Source organism: Grampus griseus (assembly GCF_964374135.1).
Source record: "Grampus griseus genome assembly, chromosome: 16".
Classification (NCBI taxonomy): domain Eukaryota; kingdom Metazoa; phylum Chordata; class Mammalia; order Artiodactyla; family Delphinidae; genus Grampus; species Grampus griseus.
The window spans coordinates 15127876-15150188 of NC_139010.1; the positions used below are offsets into that span (position 1 = coordinate 15127876).

The 22313-nt window shown below is 40.0% G+C and overlaps 1 protein-coding gene across 1 annotated transcript in view; it reads right to left on the reverse strand.

Annotated features, from left to right (window-relative positions):
• Window positions 1-22313, reverse strand: part of ANK3 (ankyrin 3) — a gene marked incomplete at its 5' end in the record, with an annotated part of 329024 nt that overhangs the window by 151286 nt on the left and 155425 nt on the right. Inside the window, 4 exon segments of the mRNA XM_082673732.1 lie at window positions 1006-1104; window positions 3590-3688; window positions 5545-5742; window positions 10748-10846. Coding sequence (XP_082529858.1) covers window positions 1006-1104; window positions 3590-3688; window positions 5545-5742; window positions 10748-10846 — 495 coding nt within the window.

Consider the following 22313-nt stretch of genomic DNA (forward strand, 5'->3'; position numbering starts at 1 on the left):
TGCTAAGATTGTTATGCTGCTAAACTTAAAATTTTGTAAAGCAATGTCAAAGGCCACATGCGGATCGAGGGTGGTAAGTTACTCCTCTGACATTTACTATGAAGTGGGTCTCATGGTTCTGCAGAGCAATGCTCAGTGTGGGAAAACAACAACGTCCAATAATGAACTGAGTTCCATGGGTTTGTGATAACATTGTCAAGCACACTGAAGAGAAATTACTTTGAAGTTACTTGAAATCACAATAAGGAGAGTGTTGGAACCACCTTCTCAACATGCAACACTTATTTTTAAAAAGATTTTATTCAAGTATAGTTGATTTACAATGTTGTGTTAATTTCTGCTATATAGCTAAGGGACTCAGTTATACATATATATTCATTTTCATATTCTTTTCCATTATGGTTTATCACAGGATATTGAATATAGTTCCCTGTGCTACACAGTAAGACCTTGTTGTTTATCCATCCTCTATATACTAGTTAGCATCTGCTAATCCCAAACTCCCAATCCATTCCTCCCCCAACCCCCTCCCCCTTGGCAACCACAAGTCTGTTCTCTATGTCTGTGAGTCTGTTTCTGTTTTGTAGATAAGTTCATTTGTGTCACATTTTAGATTCCACATGTAAGCGATATCATACAGCATTTTTTTCTTTCTGCCTTACTTTGCTTAGTATGATAATCTCTAGGTCCATCATGCATGCAACATAATGCGTCTGTTGAAAAAAAACTCTCCCCGTCCACAAAACTTTATTTTCTAAAGCATAATATTCAGTAGTAATATACACAGTCCCTAAGTCTCAGCAATCTGTGACCAGCTAGTGATCGAATGGATCTTGCCTTTGAAATAAAGGAAACCACAGGTATTTTCAAAATTCTGCCCTTTTCTAAGTACTCAAGTTAAATGGGAATTAATGTACCTATAACAAAAATAAGTAGATTGAGAGCAATCGTTTCCAGTTTCATAAATGCTCACAATTAGACCTAGTTTGTTCAAAGGATACTTACCACGTTGGTGGTATTTGGTGAGGCTCCATGATGCATTAGTTGTGACACGATATTTACATGCCCCATGAAGGCAGCAACATGGATTGGGGTAAGGCCCGACTGGGGAAAAAGAGGGAGATGTCAGTTTGTTGGCTTATTTTAAAAAGGGTTTGTCTGCCTGCCCGCCTGCCTACCTGCCATCCATCCATCCAGGCTAAGATAACCAATTTATTGATCAGATCAGAAAACATCAAGACATCACCATGATTTCATAGATTTTATAAGGCAAACGTATCAATATTCATCATGTCTCTAAAGCACGTTCCGTGATTATGAAAGGCCTATGTCATAACCATTAAAGAAGAAAGATTTATTTCACACATTCTATATAGCTCTATAAAAAATATTTAGAGAAATACCTTGAAGGTTCTTTCCCTTTGCTACTAAGCCTTCCTTATCCATATGACTCTGTGTGTGTGTGTGTGTGTGTGTGTGTGTGTGTGGAGGGGGGGACACTTGTGTGATTACATACACAATAGCAAAAATTCAACTTGTATTTCAGATCCTGTTCTGGTCTTTTAGTAAGGACTCCCATGCTCTCAGAATCACTGATTATATTACACGTGAAAGAGCAGGGTGGAAATACAAAGCCATCCCTCTAAGAAATGAGCAGATCAGCATTAACTGTCCCAATCATTAAATTTTTATCTTTCTGCCTATTATAAATCAAGGTGATATAATTAAGGCAAATAGAACAATGGTCACTAGACCTTAATTTTCATGTGTGCTTCAAAGTCCCCCTCACACACCCCCCCCCCCCACTGGTACTTCTGGCATAAAATGATTGCGTTTTCAATTTTTAAGAATTTAATCCCACTTATACCATGAACATCATAATTTGGAAAAAAATACTTAATATGGCTAGAAAAAGCTGAGAGAGAAGGAGACAACTAATTTCAACAGAAATTTGAGTAATGTCAAAAAATTTGTTAAAGGAATTCTATACAATGAAAGTAAGAAAGAAAACAGAAGAGGTAGAATTTTGGTTGCCCAGACTTCAAATAGTGGGAACTGAGGAAAACAGGGGGAAGGAGAATTTTGTTACAATTCGGCACCTTTTCCCATCAGCAGGGGGAGTTGTGAGGACATAGTCTGCGCCGCCTTTCCGAGGGAGTACAGGGCTGGCCGTGGCAACTTCTCATCACAGGCTGGCATCTCTGGACACTTATTCAGACGCCAGTGAAAAATCTTTGATTTCAGAGCCCATTTTGATCTTTAAAAAGGGCTGCCACGCACTGAGAATAAACTTACTATTTTATAATGAAAATAACTGGATGCCTACCATAAAGCCAGAAGACTCAGAAAAGAGCGAATCGGTATTAATATTTTCTATCGTTTAGTATTTCGAAGTTGTAAGTGTTAGAAATCAAGGCAAATACTTCATTTGCAGGTGAGAAACTCAGGCAAAGCAACAATGACTGGACTAGACCTTAGTTTTTACGTTAGCTTCGAATCCTAGAGTCTTCATGGTTGCATTCAACAAAACTACTGAATGATCTACTATGGCATCTACTGTGCTGAGGGTATATTAACACCAGTAAGACTCTGGCCTGCCTTGGTGGAGCCTGTAGTTTTGGGCCGGGGTGGAAGGGAGTGGCTGGGTCATAAGTAAGCCAGCTGGACGAGAGCTTTGACGGAAATATGCACAGGATGTGCCAATGGTCCCAAGGAGGAGCTCCTGGCCCAGGCCGAGGGTTACGGGAGGATTCCCGGGGAAGGCAGCCCCAGATCTGGTCCTGAAAGACATACAGGACTAGCCTGGAAAGGGAGGGACGTGACGCGTGGAGGGTGTAGAGATATGGAGCAAACCAAAGGGAGTGCAGCCCAAGGAAGTGGATGCCAGGCTTGGTTTGAGTGTTGCAGGCTCAGCCCTGATCCCAATAAGTCACTTCTCTGAGTTCTATGTCAGTTTGCACGAAAGAAACCGAGAGCTACCCTTTTCCTAACTTCAGCAACTCTGTGCTCCGTTAATTCTGTTTCCTGAGAGCAATCCTCACTTCATCAGTATGCAGAGGTTATGTCCTGCAGGGGTTCTCAACCGTGCCACACGTGACATTTTGAGCCAGATAATTCTTTGTTGTTGGAGGCTGGGCTGTACGCCGTAGAATGTTTAGTAGCATCTCTGGCCTCTGTCCACTAGATGCCAGTAGCACCATCCAGTTGTGACAACTAGAAATACTTCCAGACACGAACAAATGCCTCGTAGCGGGCAAAACCACCCCTAAGCATCGCATTACAGGATTTGAGGAGCAGAGCATGAATGGATTTCATGTAAATTACGCTTGGAGTGATGGCATCCCCCGTCCCCCCGCCTGCCTTGAGCACGACACACGTGTTTGGGTTATGCTTCTCGTCATGGTGATGTATTTGCACTCTCCTCCCACTCTCGTCTGCTCTCCTAAGCACTGGCAGCCCCTCGGGTGAAGGGTTCAGAAAGTAGCAGGACACCCGCACACAGCAAAACTAGCTGGTCGTCAGGGAGGGCACCGGGCCTCTGCCTGCTGAGGCTATCCACGGGGAACCCCAGAAATCCTCCTCTTCTCACCTCGGTTACAGCTTGGATGGACGCACCATGTTTCAGAAGGAGTTCCATTACTTTAATTCGATTCTTCTTGCAGGCGATGTGGAGAGGGGTAAAGCCATTCTGCAAGGGAAAGAGACGCAGACCTACTGGATTACGTTCCGTTGAGATCTACTTCCACTGTGTATGGTAAAATACTTTTGCCAAAGTGACGTTGTGTAAAGATTTGGAGATGAGCGGCAACAGCGAGGGGTTAAACCGAATACAGATTCTTTTCTGGAAGCACAGGTAGTCTCCCTGCTCCCAGGAACCCAAGGTGCCCTGCTAATCACGAACAGGAAGCAAATTTTTGTCATAATCTCCCGGTAGTTAAGGCAAAACGGTCATGCGTCTTCTTAGACTATTTTATTCTGGAATTTATTTTCCAAATATGTCCCTCCTCTACCTCATTTCAAAGACAGACTAAAAACATCTCGGCCAAAACTGGTCCTCACAGCCATAACTTCACCACTGCCCACTGTGACTTCTCTGCTGCATTTAAAAACAACTTCAAGACCTGTTCTGAAATGTTTTTATTTCTTCCAAGTTTTAAGATTCAAGTAGGTGCTTACTCCAAGGAAGCAGAAAGTTAAACAACCCATTAGTTGGATCATTTGGTTTAATATTTAATCTAGTACAAGAACCTGCTTTTTAAACAAATTACTTACCAAACTGTACTGCCCGCTAAGTGAGAGAGACCACGGAGCATATTTTTGTTGCCACAGAGAACTACAGAATATCAGGGCCCACCACGCAAGCTTAGGTCAGAGTCACCGCGAGTGCTTCTATGGAGGTTTTGAGACCATTTACCAGGCCTTAGTCCATCCAGGGGTGACTGCCCACAACCTCCAGAACCTCCTAATGTTGTGAAATCTTCAGTCAGAGGAAAATGAGGATGAGAGCCCACACCCTGTCGTAAGGCTTTTTTTCTTGTGTGGAAAAATAAATCATGACTGCTCATTTCTTTTCCTCCCTTCTCAGAATTCAAAGATATGCTTGCTATCTTGGGCCAGTCAACAGCTCCTTAAAATGCTGCTCCAGGAAAAGCATTTAGAATTACGATGGTGATGGAGCTGCCTGGGGTCTGGAGGGCTCCTCTCTGCCCATCCGTTACTGCCCACTCCAAATCTCAGGGTCCACAGAGTGCCAGAGGTGACCATATGAGCCACAAGGGAACAGAGACCCTTCCGAAAATGGTTGATCAGATGACAGCCTTTACTGCAAAATTGCTAGTAAACGCACACGTTTTCCCTAGCACTTGGTGACATATTTTTTTCCTAAACATGAGTGCTTCTTCTGAGCTAAATTTAAACAGCTTACTAACTTGGGATCATTTATTTTTCTAAAGACAACAAACACCATCTCCTTGTGAAAACCAAACTATATAGCAAAGCTCAAGGTTAAAGCAGCATGGCATTCTAGGAGTTAAGACTACAAACTAGACCAAATTTTTGATTTGCAACTTGAGGAAACAATGACAGGTGATATTTCATTACCTTACATGGTTAACATCCTCACATCGAATTTCTGCTCACAAATTCCTAGACCTTTCATGTTTAAGATGAAGTTTTCTGATCATTTTGCCTCGTATTTTTAGATCTCACAAAAAACTTTTAATTCACAGTTATCACTTTACCTACCAGAAGATAAGCTGACCAGCTCAGTCCTTTTGTACTTGTACAGTCTTTGGGTTTATTTATGTAAGAGAATCATGAGTGTGACCATAAAGAAGTTAATGATTTAGCCTCACCAGTCTTGCTAATGTTGGAAATAGAAGGGTTTACAGATTTTCCAGAAGGCCATTTGAAGGTTGACAAGAAGTACACTTTACTTAACTAGACCTTCCATTTTCACCTCCTGAAAAGGAATCCCTTTACATGCAGGGGTAGCACGTGGTCAGCAAGACAACACAGGCTGGACTTGTGAGCTAAGCTACTCACCAGGGCTTTGGCGTTGGGGTTAGCCTTCTTGTCCAAGAGAACCTTGGCGACTTTGTAATGGCCACAGTGGGCAGCCACGTGCAGGGCAGTCAGGTAGTCATTGGTGACGTCGTCCACAGGCACATTATGCTGGAGGAGAAGCTGGACGCAGTTTAAATGATCCCCCTGTGTAGCCATGTGCAGTGGAGACAATCCATTCTGGAACACAGAAGACAAGCAGAGTTTATTGTTTTACCTTTCAAATGCGAATATGCCCAACATAAAATACAGTACAAATGTGAACAGATGAAAACCCTAGATCTGCACACGGAAATGCCTTCTCTTTTTAAAAGGTTTTGTGGCAACTGTTTTGAACTGCAGCTACTTTCCAAACTAGTCCTCCTACTTCTGAAATCAATCAAAAATAAATTTTCAACGATAATTTCTTTTTCTGATTTAAAAAACAGTGTGAATTGCACCAAAGTCCACAACTGATTGCATTTCCAGTGAATCTGAATTCTTAACACTTAAGACTGAAAACTGGAAATCAACTACACTTCAATAAAAAAAGTACTGATAACAACAACAAAAGACTGAAAAGGATAAAATACAGGCAGAAACAGAATGGTATTCACTAGACGGGTTTTTATTTTGTGCTCCTGTGTTATTAATGCTTGATACTGAATATTATATTGATCAATTTTTAGAAAAAAGGTCTGAATACAACACGTTTCATCTCACATCAACGTAGAAAGGAAAACGTTGCCCTTTTCCATCAATCTGGTGCCCCCGTGTGTCTATGGCGAGGAAAGGCAAGACTGTGACGAACTCATTAACTAATTAATGCTTGCCTCAGTCTAAATCAATTGGGCTCAATGACAGGTCCTCATCTGCAATACGGATAAGTAAGAAATTCATTTAGAGAGCTGGGAGAAGGCATGAGTGGGGTCAAAGGTAACTAAAACCATTAAGAAGATTGGAGTGACATTTAGCATTCAACACACGTTTTCTAATGAAGGCAAAAACAAGGTATTAAGATATCAGTCTTTCCAGGCACGCTTCCTTTAAATATGCAGACAAAGTGTTGGAGCCTGGGAAGTTCCTAGAGAATCCAGTTATCAAGAGAGGCTCTAGTAATTACTGTAACCTAGTTTAACCTACGTGGGAGGGAAAAGTGATGGTAAATTCAGTTTCCAAAAAAATCAACATCACTGAACTTTGAAAATAATGATATACTAAGTACACACCAAGGAACTAGGCATTTCTGAATCCTCCGGGCCAAGTTAAATTCCCCTAATTTATCTGAATGACATAAAACAAGAGTTCAAGGGGGGAAAAAAGCAAGCCTTCCTTTGGCCACTTTCATGGCATCATTCACTCACCATGTCATGTATTTCAGCTATTTTTGTTTCTTGAAAACAGGAGGTTCATGGGTTATAATTTCCCCATATTGCCCAGCAGAGAGCCTTGTATATATAGAGAGAGCTCCATAAATAATTATGTAAATTTAAAGCCTTCATACACTGCCACTCAAGCAGAATATTTCTGCCTAAAAAATTCCACTCTAACATTTTGCACCAAAGTAGAAACTAAGGTGCAGGAAAGGAGGGGAACATTTCTCATTTGAGATACTGCCACCCACTAGCATATGCACTTGTTTATTTCCTGCCAAAACATTCCTCCGCTTTATGTTTTGATACAGTCTTAGAGGAAAACACAAAGTAAACAAAGAAACAAAATGTGAGAGAACAAATGACTCAGTGGAGAGTAGAAATGGGAGGCTGTGTCAATAAAAGAAGGAGATTCTCTAATGATACACAAAACAACCACATATGAGTGGGTAACTTATAGGTCACTGGGGAAGGACCAGAAGAAAGGAAAGATTATCTGCCGTGTGGCGAGGGGTTATATTATGTACGGCATTGTCATCAAGCTAAAAACAGGAATCCCGTGTGACGGCTCTTCTTAGCTCAGAAAGATGAAAGTCTTGAAGAATTAGACAGACGGTCTTAAAGTTCAGAATGCCTTCGTTCGCTTACTATTCATTCAGGAAGGTCTCCTATGTGCCAGGTGCTGATTTAGGTCCTTGGGGTACTGCCCTGAATAAGACAAAGTTCTTGTTTTCATTTCACTGAAGAGACAGCAAACAGGTAAAGAAACTAAGAAGGCCTCTCTGAGAAGATGACATTTGAGTTGAGAATGTGTGAAGACTGCAGAGCTCTGGGACAGACTGAGAGAGGTCAGTCTGAGGGAATGGGAAATGAGAACAAACTTGGTGTATTCTAGGAAGTGAAAGGAGGCTGCTCGGCTAGAAGAAGGTAAGGACCAGAAGGAGAGATGAGGCAGAGAGGTGGTCAGATTCTGGTAAGGAATTCTCAGTGCAGTGGGCGGGGCAACTTCCAGACAAACATGGTAGATGTGACATGCGTGTTTATCCATCCTTTCACAAAGGCCACTAAAAAACATGAACGGAATTGAAAAGGTAAAACCCACAGGGCATGCACACCCACACACTCACACAACATGGCAAAGGAAACAAAAACAGATGTGTGATGTCTATAAACTTTGGAATATGAGGAAAGATTTTAAGTGTTACCTCATCCAGCAGAGAGGAAAAGGCTGACACCTAAGTGCCTGTTGGGGGGTATAATCCGTGGTGTGCTGGTAAATGTTTCACAATAGCTCTTTAAAGAACAGCCCTGAGATATGGCATTTGCCAATTTCCAAGGTGTAAAGACCTCTATGCTATGACCGATTTCAAGCTATCAACATGATGTTACTGAATATGGAACTGGAAAGAGATGTACACAACAGGCTCCAGTATATCACGGGGTATAATACAGAAAACGGATTTACCTCTCAGATGCCCCAAAGGCAGACAATATGGAAACATAGTACCTTGGAGGATAAAGATGAAGCTTGGGGCCAAAAGCAGGATTGGTTTAGCTGCCTATGGAGTGGTCAGGTCTCCAAGCCCTTCCAACCCGGCAAAGCCAGATGACTGCCCCCTCATAACTTGCAGGAAACCAGGAATTTAATTTCTGGAGATTCTGGATGTGGAGGCTGGGGCAGAGCGGAGGGCAGTGGTTAGGCTCTGGACTGAGAACAGGTGTTCACAGAAGAAGGAAGGACAGCATAGGTGTTAAGAGTAGGATCTCTAGACTAAGACTGCCTGGGTTCAAATCCTTGGTCTGCCACTAGCTGAGACATCTCGAGAAAGTTACTTTCTCTCTTCGGATCTCAGTTTCCTCATCTATAAAAAGGGCATAATAGTAAAATCAGTACCTCATCGAGTTGTTGTGGGGAGTAACTGGGTTAACATATGTGAAGTGCTTAGAGCCTGGTATGTAGTAAACACTATGTAAATGTTGTTATCATTGTTATGATTAAGGTATGCACAGAGGACCAGGAGAATGACAGCTCCTTTTCCTTTTCCCTACTCAATGTATTCATCTGGATGTACACGGCAAAAGGTGAGAGGACTCATCCCTCAAAAAAAAACCGAACCTTCCAGAGAAAAGGGCAATTTATCCTGACGTTAGGGACGCCTCCAACCCACCACCACCTGATACACCTGAGAGAAGCCCTGCCCACACTCTCACGGAGCTTCCACTCAAAGGTGAGTGCTTGACACGGTCAGGTACAGACATTCATGGGCAACCCCCATCATGAGAAAGAGAGCCAAAGCCAACAAAGAGAAAAAAAGGAAATCTGAGGAGTTAGGGACAGATGAGAGGCAGAAAGAATTTTAAAGAAATGTCACCTTGAATGTTCTCCAAAAGGCAACAGGATGTATAGCATCCATAAAACAAGAACTGGATGCTTTGAGAAAAGAAGCTCTCAGAGGACAAGAAAATGTTCTTGCATATTAAAAGCATCAAAGAAAAAAGTCAAGGAGATTTCTCAGGAAAAAAAGCCAAATAGATACTGAGATGAACACTAGGAGAAGAGTGACGAGACAATGATTTGCTTTTAATTGTGCTTATACTGCTTTGATAAAATAAAAATTAATTTTAAAGAGAACGACGGGAATTACTTGGAGGCTTTTTAGGCAAGAGGTTGACATGATTTGGTTGACAGTTTATATGGCCACTCTGACTGCAAAATGGGAACTGGATTGGAAAGGAGCAGGTGAGGAAGTGGGGGACCAGTAAGGAAGTGATTATGATGGTTCAGGAAGATGATGTAGCTCAAAGATAGCAGGGGGATGGAGAGAAGATAGATATGGACTATGTGAAAGGAAGAATAACAAATAGAATGGTTTAGATGAGAAGCATTCAAAAGTCCAAGATGTCATCATGTGCAATGAAAAATGGTGGCTGCTTAATTCTGTTGGATAACATCTCCAACAGCTCACCGATCTAAACCTGCGTTTCAAATGAGTGATGGAATTGTTCAGACCACCTTGACCCTGTCCATCTTCACTAGAGCTGTTGAGTAAACACCGATCAGAGTACAAACAGGAGTACTACGTGCTTTTGGGGTTTTTTTTGGTTAATATTTAGAAATTAGGGCTCCTGATAAAGCTTAACATAGCTTCAAAAAATCACTGGTTTGATTTAAAAAAAAACAGTAATGACTCTGAGGTAGTTTTTATATGTCCCCAAATTTATTTACAAATATTCTCTTTTTCAAATACTGTCAAATGGTTTTAACATTTAAAAATCCAGAAGACACTTAGTAAAACATTATTTTTTTTCAGGCCATCATCATGTATTCCCTTCACATATGTCAACTTTTCCAAAGGCCCAAGCAAGGTATAGTCTTTCCAAAGTTTCCAGTCTTTTTCAGTTAAATGATATCTTGGCCCTTTTAATAGTCTGTGAACTCTCAAAAAATAAACTGAAGGGCTGGAGAAAGTGCACCAGCACCCAGACTTTAGACTGTAGATCTTGCAGTCTTTCTTTCCCCAACAAGCAATCATTTCTGAGCTATGAAAGTTTCATAGAATAAAATCAAGCAGTAAGTGTTCCTGAAACAAAACAAAATAAAAACAAAAGCAACACACGCGCAAATGACTTGGTGATAGAGGGCATGCATCTGAAGGCCTCATAAACCCAAACTGAATCTTGAGGGTCACCAAAGATTGGGTGCACAGAGCCACGCTAATTGCTAAATTCAAACTATGGCATTTTCTATGTGATTGAAAGGCTGGGTGAAATAACCAGTCAAGGGATTCAAAGCTCAATACAGTGTGATGACCAAACACCTGGGGAGAAATTACCTTGGTTTTTGAGAGAATGGGGGCAGCTCGATCAAGCAGCATCTCCACCACCTGCTCATGGCCACTCCTCGCTCCACAGTGCAGTGGCGTCAGCCCATCCTATCAAACAAGGCAACATCTTCAGTCACAGTTGATGGGAAATTCTATAAATGAGTGCATTTGGTCAAGAGTCGGCGCGGCATCCAATGTGCTGTGGGCCAGCGAGCTTCAAACGTTTACACATGTATCTCATAAAACAATTTTATATTTTCAACTAGAGGACAGAATTTTTCATAAGTTTAAGTAGTTGCCAAGTGTGTGATTCCACACAAAACTGACATTTAAAAATATAACTGTCCCACTACCCTTTCGACTATTCAATGGAATCTAAACACTATAAGTAATTTGATATCCACCACTTAAAAAAATACACAAGTCTTTAAAATAGGAATTTGTAACAGAAATTTTACATTGGTCCTTTTTGCTCCTGCGTGTCTATTTCCATTCCACTTCCCCCATATAATTTTATCTTCATGTAATATAATTTTATGCTTGAGTGTTTTTTATTGATTATGGTATCATATTTCCCTGCTGCAAAAATACATACATTTACTTTTTAAAAAGGTTTAACGATTTCCTGAGAACATAAGCCTTTATTTAAGGATCAAAAATAAATCTCCTGATTGGCATTATAATTATTCAAACACAATGGATCAAAACAGCAAAAATATATTACACATTTTATGATTATTAAGCAAGAGTAACAATTTATTAAAAATTCCTCTCTGCATGAGATGTATTTTTTTCACAACTAGTTCATGGATCTGCTAATGAGTATTATTTATTGCTAAGATGAGACAGGGTTCAGCATCAATACTTCCCTCATTTTTGTTTTTATAAATGCTAGCGCTAAGACATCTTGCCTGCATAAATAAGTAGCTGGACTTTTGTTTGGGCAGTGCCGCTAATTCTCTAAACGCCTGAATGACATGCCAAAAGTCACTTAATAAACTTTCATCAAAGATGTCTTCCCATGATCCATCATAAGACATAAGGACCATTAGGTCCTTCCTTGTTGTTGGGAGCAATAGGACTTCTAAGCATTTGATATGCAGAGGATTGCTTATCTAATCACCAGACTCATGAGTTCTTAATAGGACACCAGGATTTTCAACTCTTCCCTTTTCCCCCTCTCCATCTCCCCTTCCCCTCAGAGGTTTTGCTCCCTGGGGCCTTGTCGCTCAGAGTTAGACTCAGGCCTTTCCTTCGGAATAGCGGACTAGCGAGAAGGGCTATTGTATTACAACATAGGTGGGATAGCAGAATTAACAGGGAGATGAAGAAGTGGAAATTTATTCACTTAAAACTATCTAAGTGGCTCCAAATCGTATGGAGAAGTGTTCACACACCCTGGCTTATGTGTTCCCCGACTTGAAGATTCCTGCCGTTGACACTTAATACCTACCCTAAGGATGGTCACATTTCACAATACATCAAAAGCTGATTTAATGGATTCAAATCACTTTCTAGATTGTGTGAGCAGATCTTGAAAGTAAGCCTAATTATCCTAATATATAATCAATAAGGTCCAATCTCATTTCTAAACTACTAGCTAAATCTCAGTAGAATTAAAATTCCTTGAAAAATGAGATATGAATTGCAAATATGACATGAGCTGGTTTGTATATTTTGAGCGTGTTTAAATATTCTACCTTTTATGTTGATTTAAAACATTTGCTCTTCTAAAGCAAGGTTAAGCAATATAACTGTCTTTCAAGTGGAAACAGCATTTTCTTAATAAAATAGAACAAAATAAAATCTGAGAATAAATGAAAAGTATACCCTGAAGGCCAAATGTCTTCCCAGTAATGTAAAACCTGAAAATATCTGAAGGAGAAATAATACAATCATCGCATCTACCTTGCAACACACAAAAAATGTCACATTCTCCGAATGTGATTGCCTTTTATGAACTAAAAGGTCAACTTTAATTCTCTCATTTTCGCGTAAGTAGACTCTACGATATAAGGGGTGACAATATGTATAGGCATTTTCAAACTATGGTCACAGACATAAAATTATTTATCTTTGAAAACTCATTCATCTTTGAAAATGATCTTCCCCCAAGCAAAATCCTACATACTGAATAACAAAGTGCTTGGCTATCTAAGAGTAAAATCTATCTCAACTCCTTAATCCTTTGAAGTACACTGTTCCTTACAGACATATATTTTTGCTGACTTCATCTTTTTAAAAAAGTTTTGATTATGAAAAACTTCAAACATATTTCAGACTAAAGTAGACTGTACAGTGTAATGAACGTCTAGGTACCTGGTGGACAGCATCGATACATGTCACCTTAGGATCCACCTTGATTCATCTATATCCTGACCTCTTCTCCTTTCTTATATTGTTTTGAGGCAAATCCACAATATTCGATCACTGTATTCTCACAACTACCTTTATACGGAAGGTACAATCTTCTTTTTGTAAATGAAGACTCTGAGGCTCAGAGAGGTTAAGTGACTCATCCAGGGTTCCACGGGCTGAACTCAGAATGAGGCCACCGCTGACTGCAGGGCAAATAAGGCATATCTTGGGAGGAGTTATTAAGACAAAGCCCCTCTGCTCAAACTTTTAGCCACTCAGCGCCTTCTTCTCCCTACATTCTGCAGCTGCTACCTCTGATCTCTGGTGTTTATTTATTAAAAACTTATAGAATCTGGAGACTCAGCCAGGAAAGGTGACTTTTTCCTGCAGTGTCAGAGCTGGGAAGGGCTTTCCATTCTAGCCACTCCTCCTTTCATCACCTCATTTCAATGATACAGTCCGCGAGTTCCCCAAGAAAGGCCTCATCATCCTTGCTCAACTGCAAAGAACTCCCTGAAGCATAGCTCTTTCCATTGGAGTTTTACTTGCAGTGTTTTAAACACTGATTGCAAATGGCTGACTCCTTCAGATCTTCTGCAAATTTGCTTTGAAACTTTTCAAAGGTGCGTGGCTCTTCAAATAGCCAGAAGCCTGGCAGGAGAGAGCCCTTCCAGCAAGAAGCTCTACGAGATGTCACGACTATCTGGTTGCACAGACAGTGCCAGCCTGGCTGCTGGGACAGTCACAGGTCAGTGGAAAACTAGTGCCTAGAGTTAATGTAAGACCTTTAATTAGCACCACAGTTTCTACAGTCACGAAGACCAACACAACCAGCTAAACCACAGGGAGCTGGAAAAGGACCTGCCATGTAGTGATTCACAGTTCAGTTAAAAAAAAAAAAAGCAGGCATTGACATTACTTAATACCAATTTTGTGGGTGGGGGGGAAGTAAACATTTAAATTTCGAACTAATTTCTTTGGCTTTGAAATAGGTGTGGCTTACCATTCATGTTCCTGATGGACTGTTCTGATCATGATACCCCTGTGTTCAATAAGATCTTTCATAACTGTCATCATTCCTCAGTCAAGTCTGAATTCCTCAGGTTAGCATTCAAAGCCTTCTAGTCAGTCGCTGCTACACTTGACTCTCCCCTAATTCCCTTCTCTTCTACCTCAATTAAACTCTTCGCAGTTCTTGGAGAAAGCCTCTCATATTCTACTTTCTCTGCTTTGCACACACTACTTCATGTACCTTGAAGTTCCCTTTCTACTTTTGCCAAGATCCAAATCCTTATCGTTTAAAGTACAGTTTTTCTTTGAAGACTTTCCCAAAGCTAGACATAACCATTCTACCATCAGGATTCCCCTCATATTTTATCTGAACCTCTTTGGGGGAACCTAAGACTTTTTACTTGGTATTTTAGTCTTTGTGAGCTTGAATTATCATTCCAATGAGTCTGTTTCTGACGACAAAGTTACTAGCTTAAAAGGGATACTTGAATCTCACAGATACGGTAACTCAGTATCATGTTGGTGAAAGCTGCTTACTAAAAATGACTGAGTGAATGAATGAATGAGTGGGCGAATGAATGGGTTTTGGGGCTAGTCTTCTAAAAACGTTTTCTAGTTAATTGCTTAATAATTCCTTTCCTTCTTATCCTTTATGTTTAAGACTAGACTGATTTTGTGTGTCAGAAGTGCTATTATAATACCTTATTGTCCCAGAAAAAATAAAATGTTCAATAGATAAGTGACTTATAAATTGGAATTACACTGAAGAATATGCCTCAGTCTTCTTAGCACTAAGAATAAGAAAGTAAGACAATAAAAAAAGAACGACATAATGCCATTTGCAGCAACATGCATGGAACTCGAGACTATCATTCTAAGTGAAGTAAGTCAGAAAGAGAAAGACAAATACCTTATGATATCACTTATACGTGGAATCTAAAATACAATACAAAGGAACTCATCTACGAGATAGAAAGAGACTCACAGACATAGAGAACAGACTTGTGGTTGCCAAGGGCGAGGAGGGGTGGGGGAGGGATGGAGTGGGGGTTTGAGATTAGCAGCTGCAAACTATCATATATAGAATGAATAAACAACAAAGCCCTACTGTATAGCACAGGGAACAATATTCAATATCCTGTGATAAACCATAATGGAGAAGAATGTGAAAAAGAATATATATATAGAATATATATATTATATATAAACTGAATCACTTGGCTGTAGAGCAGAAATTAACACAACACTGAAATCAACTATACTTCAATAAAAAAAGAATACGAAAGTAAGAGAAATATGAGAATACTTGCTCTAAGATTTTTTCCTCTTTGTAATTCAGAACATTGTAAGCTTAAAAAAGCTATTGTGGATATTGTGTTTTGCAACAGTAGTGAACTGGTTTACATAGCAGAGAACTCCTTTCCTTAAAATTAGAGGAATGCTTTTTCCAATACAAAATAAGGATTCTTACCTGCTCCCAATTCCTGGAAATTTACAATTAATGTACAGTGTCACTTTGAATGGGTCCTAGGCTAAAAAGCAGTTCTTCAACCATATAGGACAGTATATAGCTTTGACCTCCAGTTGAAAAATGCTTGACAAAGGCAATTCTTGAGGCTCTAGGGAGGCTGCCTCAAGAAAGGCAGCATATGCAGTTGGACAGAAGAGAAGGAGAGAGGATGTGGAGTTGCCATAGTAACATTATGGGAAGGAAATGAAACTGCATGGGGTTAGTGACTTTTTTTTTTTTTTTCCAATTCCCCTGATTTCTAAAGCGCTAACATAATGAACAAGTATTCCCTTGGGCAGAATTCTGAAGCAACACAAACTGGTGAGTCTAGATCTCATATTTCATTTCAGTGACAGTAATCTTATTAGTGAGGTGGGGAACTGCACTTTATTGGCTGGAAAAAAGGCTCTTTTGCACAAAGAGCAAAATCCTGCACACTCGAAGGTCAAAAAGATTTTCTTTCGAGCCTGGTTTTTCTGAAAAGCATGGAGCGGGACATTAAACCATCATACTTAGGAATAATGAACCCAGAATACGTCCTTAACAGGTTGAATTTGCCCGAAGCCAATACTGAAATGACACAAATTCATGACTTGGGAAATACTTTCAGAAAGAAACATAGTTTATTTTGATTACTATCCTCTAGATTTCTTTCTATTCTTCCTTTTAAGCAAAAAACATACTCAATAGAAGGAAAAGGAAATCAAGCAGAGAGAACTCTGTGGATATATACTTTTTTCTATGTCATGGATACAAAACAGGATGTGATATTTAACTGAAGATTGAAAACAATGAAAGAGAAGGCAGGTAGTGCTCACAAGACGACAGTTATAATGATAGCCAGAGATCAATTAAAAGGCACCAATTACGTTCAATAGCAAAGCTATTCTCATGTCTGCATTTTTCTCTAAAAATTCTGTGTCCCCATTTTGTGCATGTTCGGTAATTGTAGATTTGGCCTGAGAGAAAGTGAAATAACATTTTGAAACCCCTCTGCTGTCACAGGCACTTTGTATTTGTGATCTTAGTGAATTTTTATAACAACTCATGAGAAAGGCATCAGAAGTTCCATTTATAGATGAGACAGCTGCTCCACAGGATTAACGTAACTACCCAAGGTCACAGGCAAGTTAATGGTTCGCATTAGAACTGACACTCAGGGTTGCCTCTGTCAGAGGGACTGGATTTCTTCTACTCTACCAAGCAATCTCCTTTTAAGATCAAGAATTCATTTCTGCCATTTATACATAGGAGAGAAAAAAATCTCTTTCTAATGCTCTTCCTTGCTGTCATGCCATACATTCTACATGTTTTGAGTTAAACTAAAATAAGGTAAAATCCTTCTGTTGTTCTTTCTCCTTGGAAAACTAGAGCTTTCTCTCTGAGCCTAGAACACACCTGTATACTATTTGTTGTGTATTTCTCCAGTCTGCTCTTTGTGTTTTTTTTTGTTTTGTTTTGTTTTTGCTGTACGCGGGCCTCTCATTGTTGTGGCCTCTCCCGTTGCGGAGCACAGGCTCCGGACGCGCAGGCTCAGCGGCCATGGCTCACGGGCCCAGCCGCTCCGCAGCATGTGGGATCCTCCCGGACCGGGGCACGAACCCATGTCCCCTGCATCGGCAGGTAGACTCTCAACCACTGCGCCACCAGGGAAGACCCCTCTTTGTGTTTTTTGATCCTTCTTTCTTATCTTCTTTTGGGTTAACTGAGTATTATTTAGTATTCTAGTGATTGATTCATCATATATATCATTGACTATCTCTTCCTTTGGCTTTTTAACTAAACTCTTTTTTCTTTTCTTTCCTTTTTTTCTCTAGTGGTGGTTCTAGAGATTAAAATATGTATCCTTGGACTTCCCTGGTGGCACAGTGGTTAAGAATCTGCCTGCCAATACAGGGGACCCGGGTTCGAGCCCTGGTCTGGGAAGATCCCACATGCTGCAGAGCAACTAAGCCCGTGTGCCACAACTACTGAGCCTGCACGCCACAACTACTGAGCCCGCGTGCCACAACTACTGAAGCCCGTGCACCCCAACAAGAGAAGCTACCACCATGAGAAGCCCACACACTGCGGCAAAGAGTAGCCCCCGCTCGCCACAACTAGAGAAAGCCCACGAGCAGCAAAGAAGACCCAACGCAGCCAAAAATAAATAAATAAATAAATTTATATTAAAAAAAAATGTATCCTTAACTTATCACAGTCTAAATAATATTATTAATTATATAGTTACAGTATTTATATATTATGTATTGAACTGATATTATTCTCATGCATGAGAATTCTGCAATAATTCCATTTACATTAGTAGTTTCATCTTTTGTGCTATAAAGATATATTTAACTTTTACATGGATTATAAACCTCATAACAGCTATTACTTAAACAATCAACTTTTTAAAAATTTAAGAAAAGAATTCTTAATCTGTTTATGACTTCTAACTCATCTCTACTTTATTTAGATCCACATTTCCACCTAGTATCATTTCCCTTCAGAATGAAGAACTTCCTTTAGTATTTCTTTTAGTATGGGTTTGATGGTAACAAGTTATCTCAGCTTTTGTTTACCTGAAACTGTCTTTATTTTATTTTTATTATGGAAATATACTTGTACTGGATATAAATTCTAGGTTAACAGATATTTTTTATTCAGCACCTTAAAGATATTTCACTGTCTTCTGACCCCCAGTGTTTCTGATAAGGAGTCAGATAACATCCTCATCATTGTTTTTCCATTTATAAAGCATCTTTTCCTCTGGCTGCTTAAAAAATTTCCTATTTTTGACATCCAGCAGTTTCAGTATGATGTACCTCTTGTGTGGTTTTCTTTGGATTTATCCTCCTTGGTTTGCTAAGTTTCCTGGGTTTGCAGTTTATGATTTAATTTGGAGATATATATATATATATATTTTTTTTCTTTCCTACCCCATTCTCTTTTTCCTCTACCTCTTAGACTCTATTGTATGTATTTAGTTGGCTTGCTATTATTCCACAGATTGTTGATATGGTGTTAATTTGATGTTTAATCTTTTTGCTTTCTCTTCTTCAGTTTGGATGATTTTTATGGCTTGTCTTCATATTCACCGACGCTTTCTTTCTTTATACTCAATCAGCTGTTTATCTCATCCGATGACTTAAAAAAATTCAGATATTGTGTTTTTCTATTGTAGGATTTCTATCTGATTCTTCTTAAATTTTCTTAAAGGTTTCCTTATTTCTCCTGAAATTCTTCTTTTCTTCACCCATTATATCTTTTTCCTTCAGATTATTTAACATGTTTAATGTATAATAATTTTTTTTTTTTTTTTTGCGGTACGCGGGTCTCTCCCATTGCAGAGCACAGGCTCCGGACGCGCAGGCTCAGCGCCAATGGCTCACAGGCCCAGCCGCTCTGTGGCATGTGGGATCTTCCCGGACTGGAGCACGAACCCATGTCCCCTGCAGCGGCAGGCGGACTCTCAACCACTGCGCCACCAGGGAAGCCCTATAATAATTTTAAAATTATATACTGGGTATTGTGAATTGTATGTTATAGCAACTCTGGAACTTGTGGTGACTTGCATTTTGGCTTTCAACAATAGGTCTATTTCAGTTTTGTCCTTATTCCCAGAGTGATTCCTTTAGTCCTGGGCCAAAGATGTTTAGCAAGCCTCTCTGATGTGGTAATTCTGTCTCCTGTGTAGCAGGTAGCTGCTGAAGTTTCTTTGAAGGTTTCAATCTTTTAGCTGTTATTTTCCTCTGACCACCTTGGAGTTTTACCCTGCACATGCATAGTTCAGGGGTCAACCAAGGATTGTGGAGAGTTACATGTTTATTCCTCTCCTTTGTGGTTTCCTTCTTTCAGGGATTTCCCCACTAAATGTCCAGCCACTCTTATAGCCCCAAACTTGATCCTCTGTCCTCAAGACAATAAAACTGACTTTCTCCATGAGCTGTCATAGTACGCTGTACTGAATAGTGAGGGCTGCCATGTAAATACAGATCTCCTCCTGTGTTATTTAGTTCTTTCAAAAGTTGAATTCACTCCAATTTATTCCTGCTGTCGATGCTTTTCAATGTCTCCAAACATGTTTCTTTTATTTTTATTATTTTTTTATAAATTTATTTATTTATTTGTTTTTGTCTGCGTTGGGTCTTCGTTGCTGAGTGCGGGCTTTCTCTAGTTGAGGCGAGCGGGGGCTACTCTTTGTTCTGATGCGTGGGCTTCTCATTGCGGTGGCTTCTCTTGTTGCAGAGCACAGGCTCTAGATGCGCGGGCTTCAGTAGTTGTGGCGCACAGGCTTAGCTGCTCTGCAGCATGTGGGATCTTCCCGGACCAGGGCTCAAACCTGTGTCCCCTGCATTGGCAGGTGGATTCTTAACCACTGTGCCACCAGGGAAGCCCTCCAAACATGTTTCTTAAAAATATTTTTCCAGGGACTTCCCTGGTGGCGCAGTGGTTAAGAATCTGCCTGTGAATCTACAGATTCAATACAATACCTGTCAAACTACCAATGGCGTTTTTCACAGAACTAGAACAAAAAATTTCACAATTTGTATGGAAACACAAAAGACCCCGAGTAGCCAAAGCAATCTTGAGAAACAAAAACAGAGCTGGAGGAATCAGGCTCCCGGACTTCAGACAATACTTCAAAGCTACAGTAATCAAGATAGTATGGTACTGGCACAAAAACAGAAATATAGATCAATGCAACAGGATAGAAAGCCCACAGATAAACCCACACACATATGGTCACCTTATTTTTGATAACGGAGGCAAGCATATACAATGGAGAAAAGACAGCCTCTTCCATAAGTGGTGCTGGGAAAACTGGACAGCTACATGTAAAAGAATGAAATTAGAACACTCCCTAACACCAGACACAAAAATAAACTCAAAATGGATTAAAGACCTAAACGTAAGGCCAGACACTATAAAACTCTTAGAGGAATACATAGGCAGAACACTCTATGACATAAATCACAGCAAGATCCTTTTTGACCCACCTCCTAGAGAAATGGAAATAGAAACAAAAATAAACAAATGGGACCTAATGAAACTTCAAAGATTTTGCACAGCAAAGGAAACCATAGACAAGACAAAAACACAACCCTCAGAATGGGAGAAAATATTTGCAAATGAAGCAACTGACAAAGGATTAATCTCCAAAGTTTATAAGCAGCTCATGCAGCTCAATATCAAAAAAAACAAATAACCCAATTCAAAAATGGACAGAAGACCTAAATAGACATTTCTCCAAAGAAGACATACAGTAGGCCAGGAAGCACATGAAAGGATGCTCAACATCACTAATCATCAGAGAAATGCAAATCAAAACTACAATGAGGTATCACCTTACACCAGTCAGAATGGCCATCATCAAAAAATCTAGAAACAATAAATGCTGGAGAGGGTGTGGAGAAAAGGAAACCCTCTTGCACTGTTGGTGGGAATGTAAATTGATACAGCCACTATGGAGAACAGGATGGAGGTTCCTTAAAAAACTAAAAATAGAACTACCACATGACCTAGCAATCCCACTACTGGGCCTATACCCTGAGAAAACCATAATTCAAAAAGAGTCACGTACCACAATGTTCACTGCAGCTCTATTTACAATAGCCAGGACATAGAAGCAACCTAAGTGTCCATCGACAGATGAATGGATAAAGAAGATGTGGCACATATATACAGTGGAATATTACTCAGCCATGAAAAGAAATGAAATAGAGTTATTTGTAGTGAGGTGGATGGATATAGAGTCTGTCACACAGAGTGAAGTAAGTCACAAAGAGAAAAACAAATACCATATGCTAACACATATATATGGAATCTAAAAAAAAAAAAAAAAAAAAAGGTTAAAAAGAACCTAGGGGCAGGACAGGAATAAAGACGCAGATGTAGAGAATGGACTTGAGGACACAGGGAGGGGGAAGTGTAAGCTGGGACAAAGTGAGAGAGTGGCATGGACATACATACAATACCAAGTGTAAAATAGATAGCTAGTGGGAATCATCTGCATAACACAGGGAGACCAGCTCGGTGCTTTGTGACCACCTAGAGGGGTGGGATAGGGAGGATGGAAGGGAGACGCAAGAGGGAGGACATATGGGGGTATATGTATATGCATAGCTGATTCACTTTGTTATAAAGCAGAAACTAACACATGATTGTAAAGCAATTATACTTCAATAAAGATGTTATTAAAAAAAAAAACGAACCTGCCTGCCAATGCAGGGGATGCGGGTTCGATCCCTGGTCCAGGAAGATCCCACATGCCTCGGAGCAACTAAGCCCATGTGCTACAACTACTGAGCCTTGCTCTAGAGCCCATGAGCCACAACTACTGAGCCCACACGCCGCAACTACTGAAGCCCACACACCTAGAGCCCATGCTCTGCAACAAGAGAAGCCACTGCAATGAGAAGCCCGTGCACCGCAATGAAGAGTAGCCCCTGCTCGCCACAACTGGAAAGCCCATGCACAGCAACAAAGGCCCAATGCAGCCAAAAATTAAAAAAATAAATAAATAAATATTTTTCCAGAGTTTATGATTTTTATCAGCATGAGGCTCAGTTGAATACAGACTACTCTATCATTATTTAAAGTCAGAACTTTGCATTTGAGAAAAAACATGAATATGTGGCTTCTACACACTATACTATCAGAGTTTGTTTTTGTTTTGATCATACACTACTTCAGGAATATTCCTTCTATATA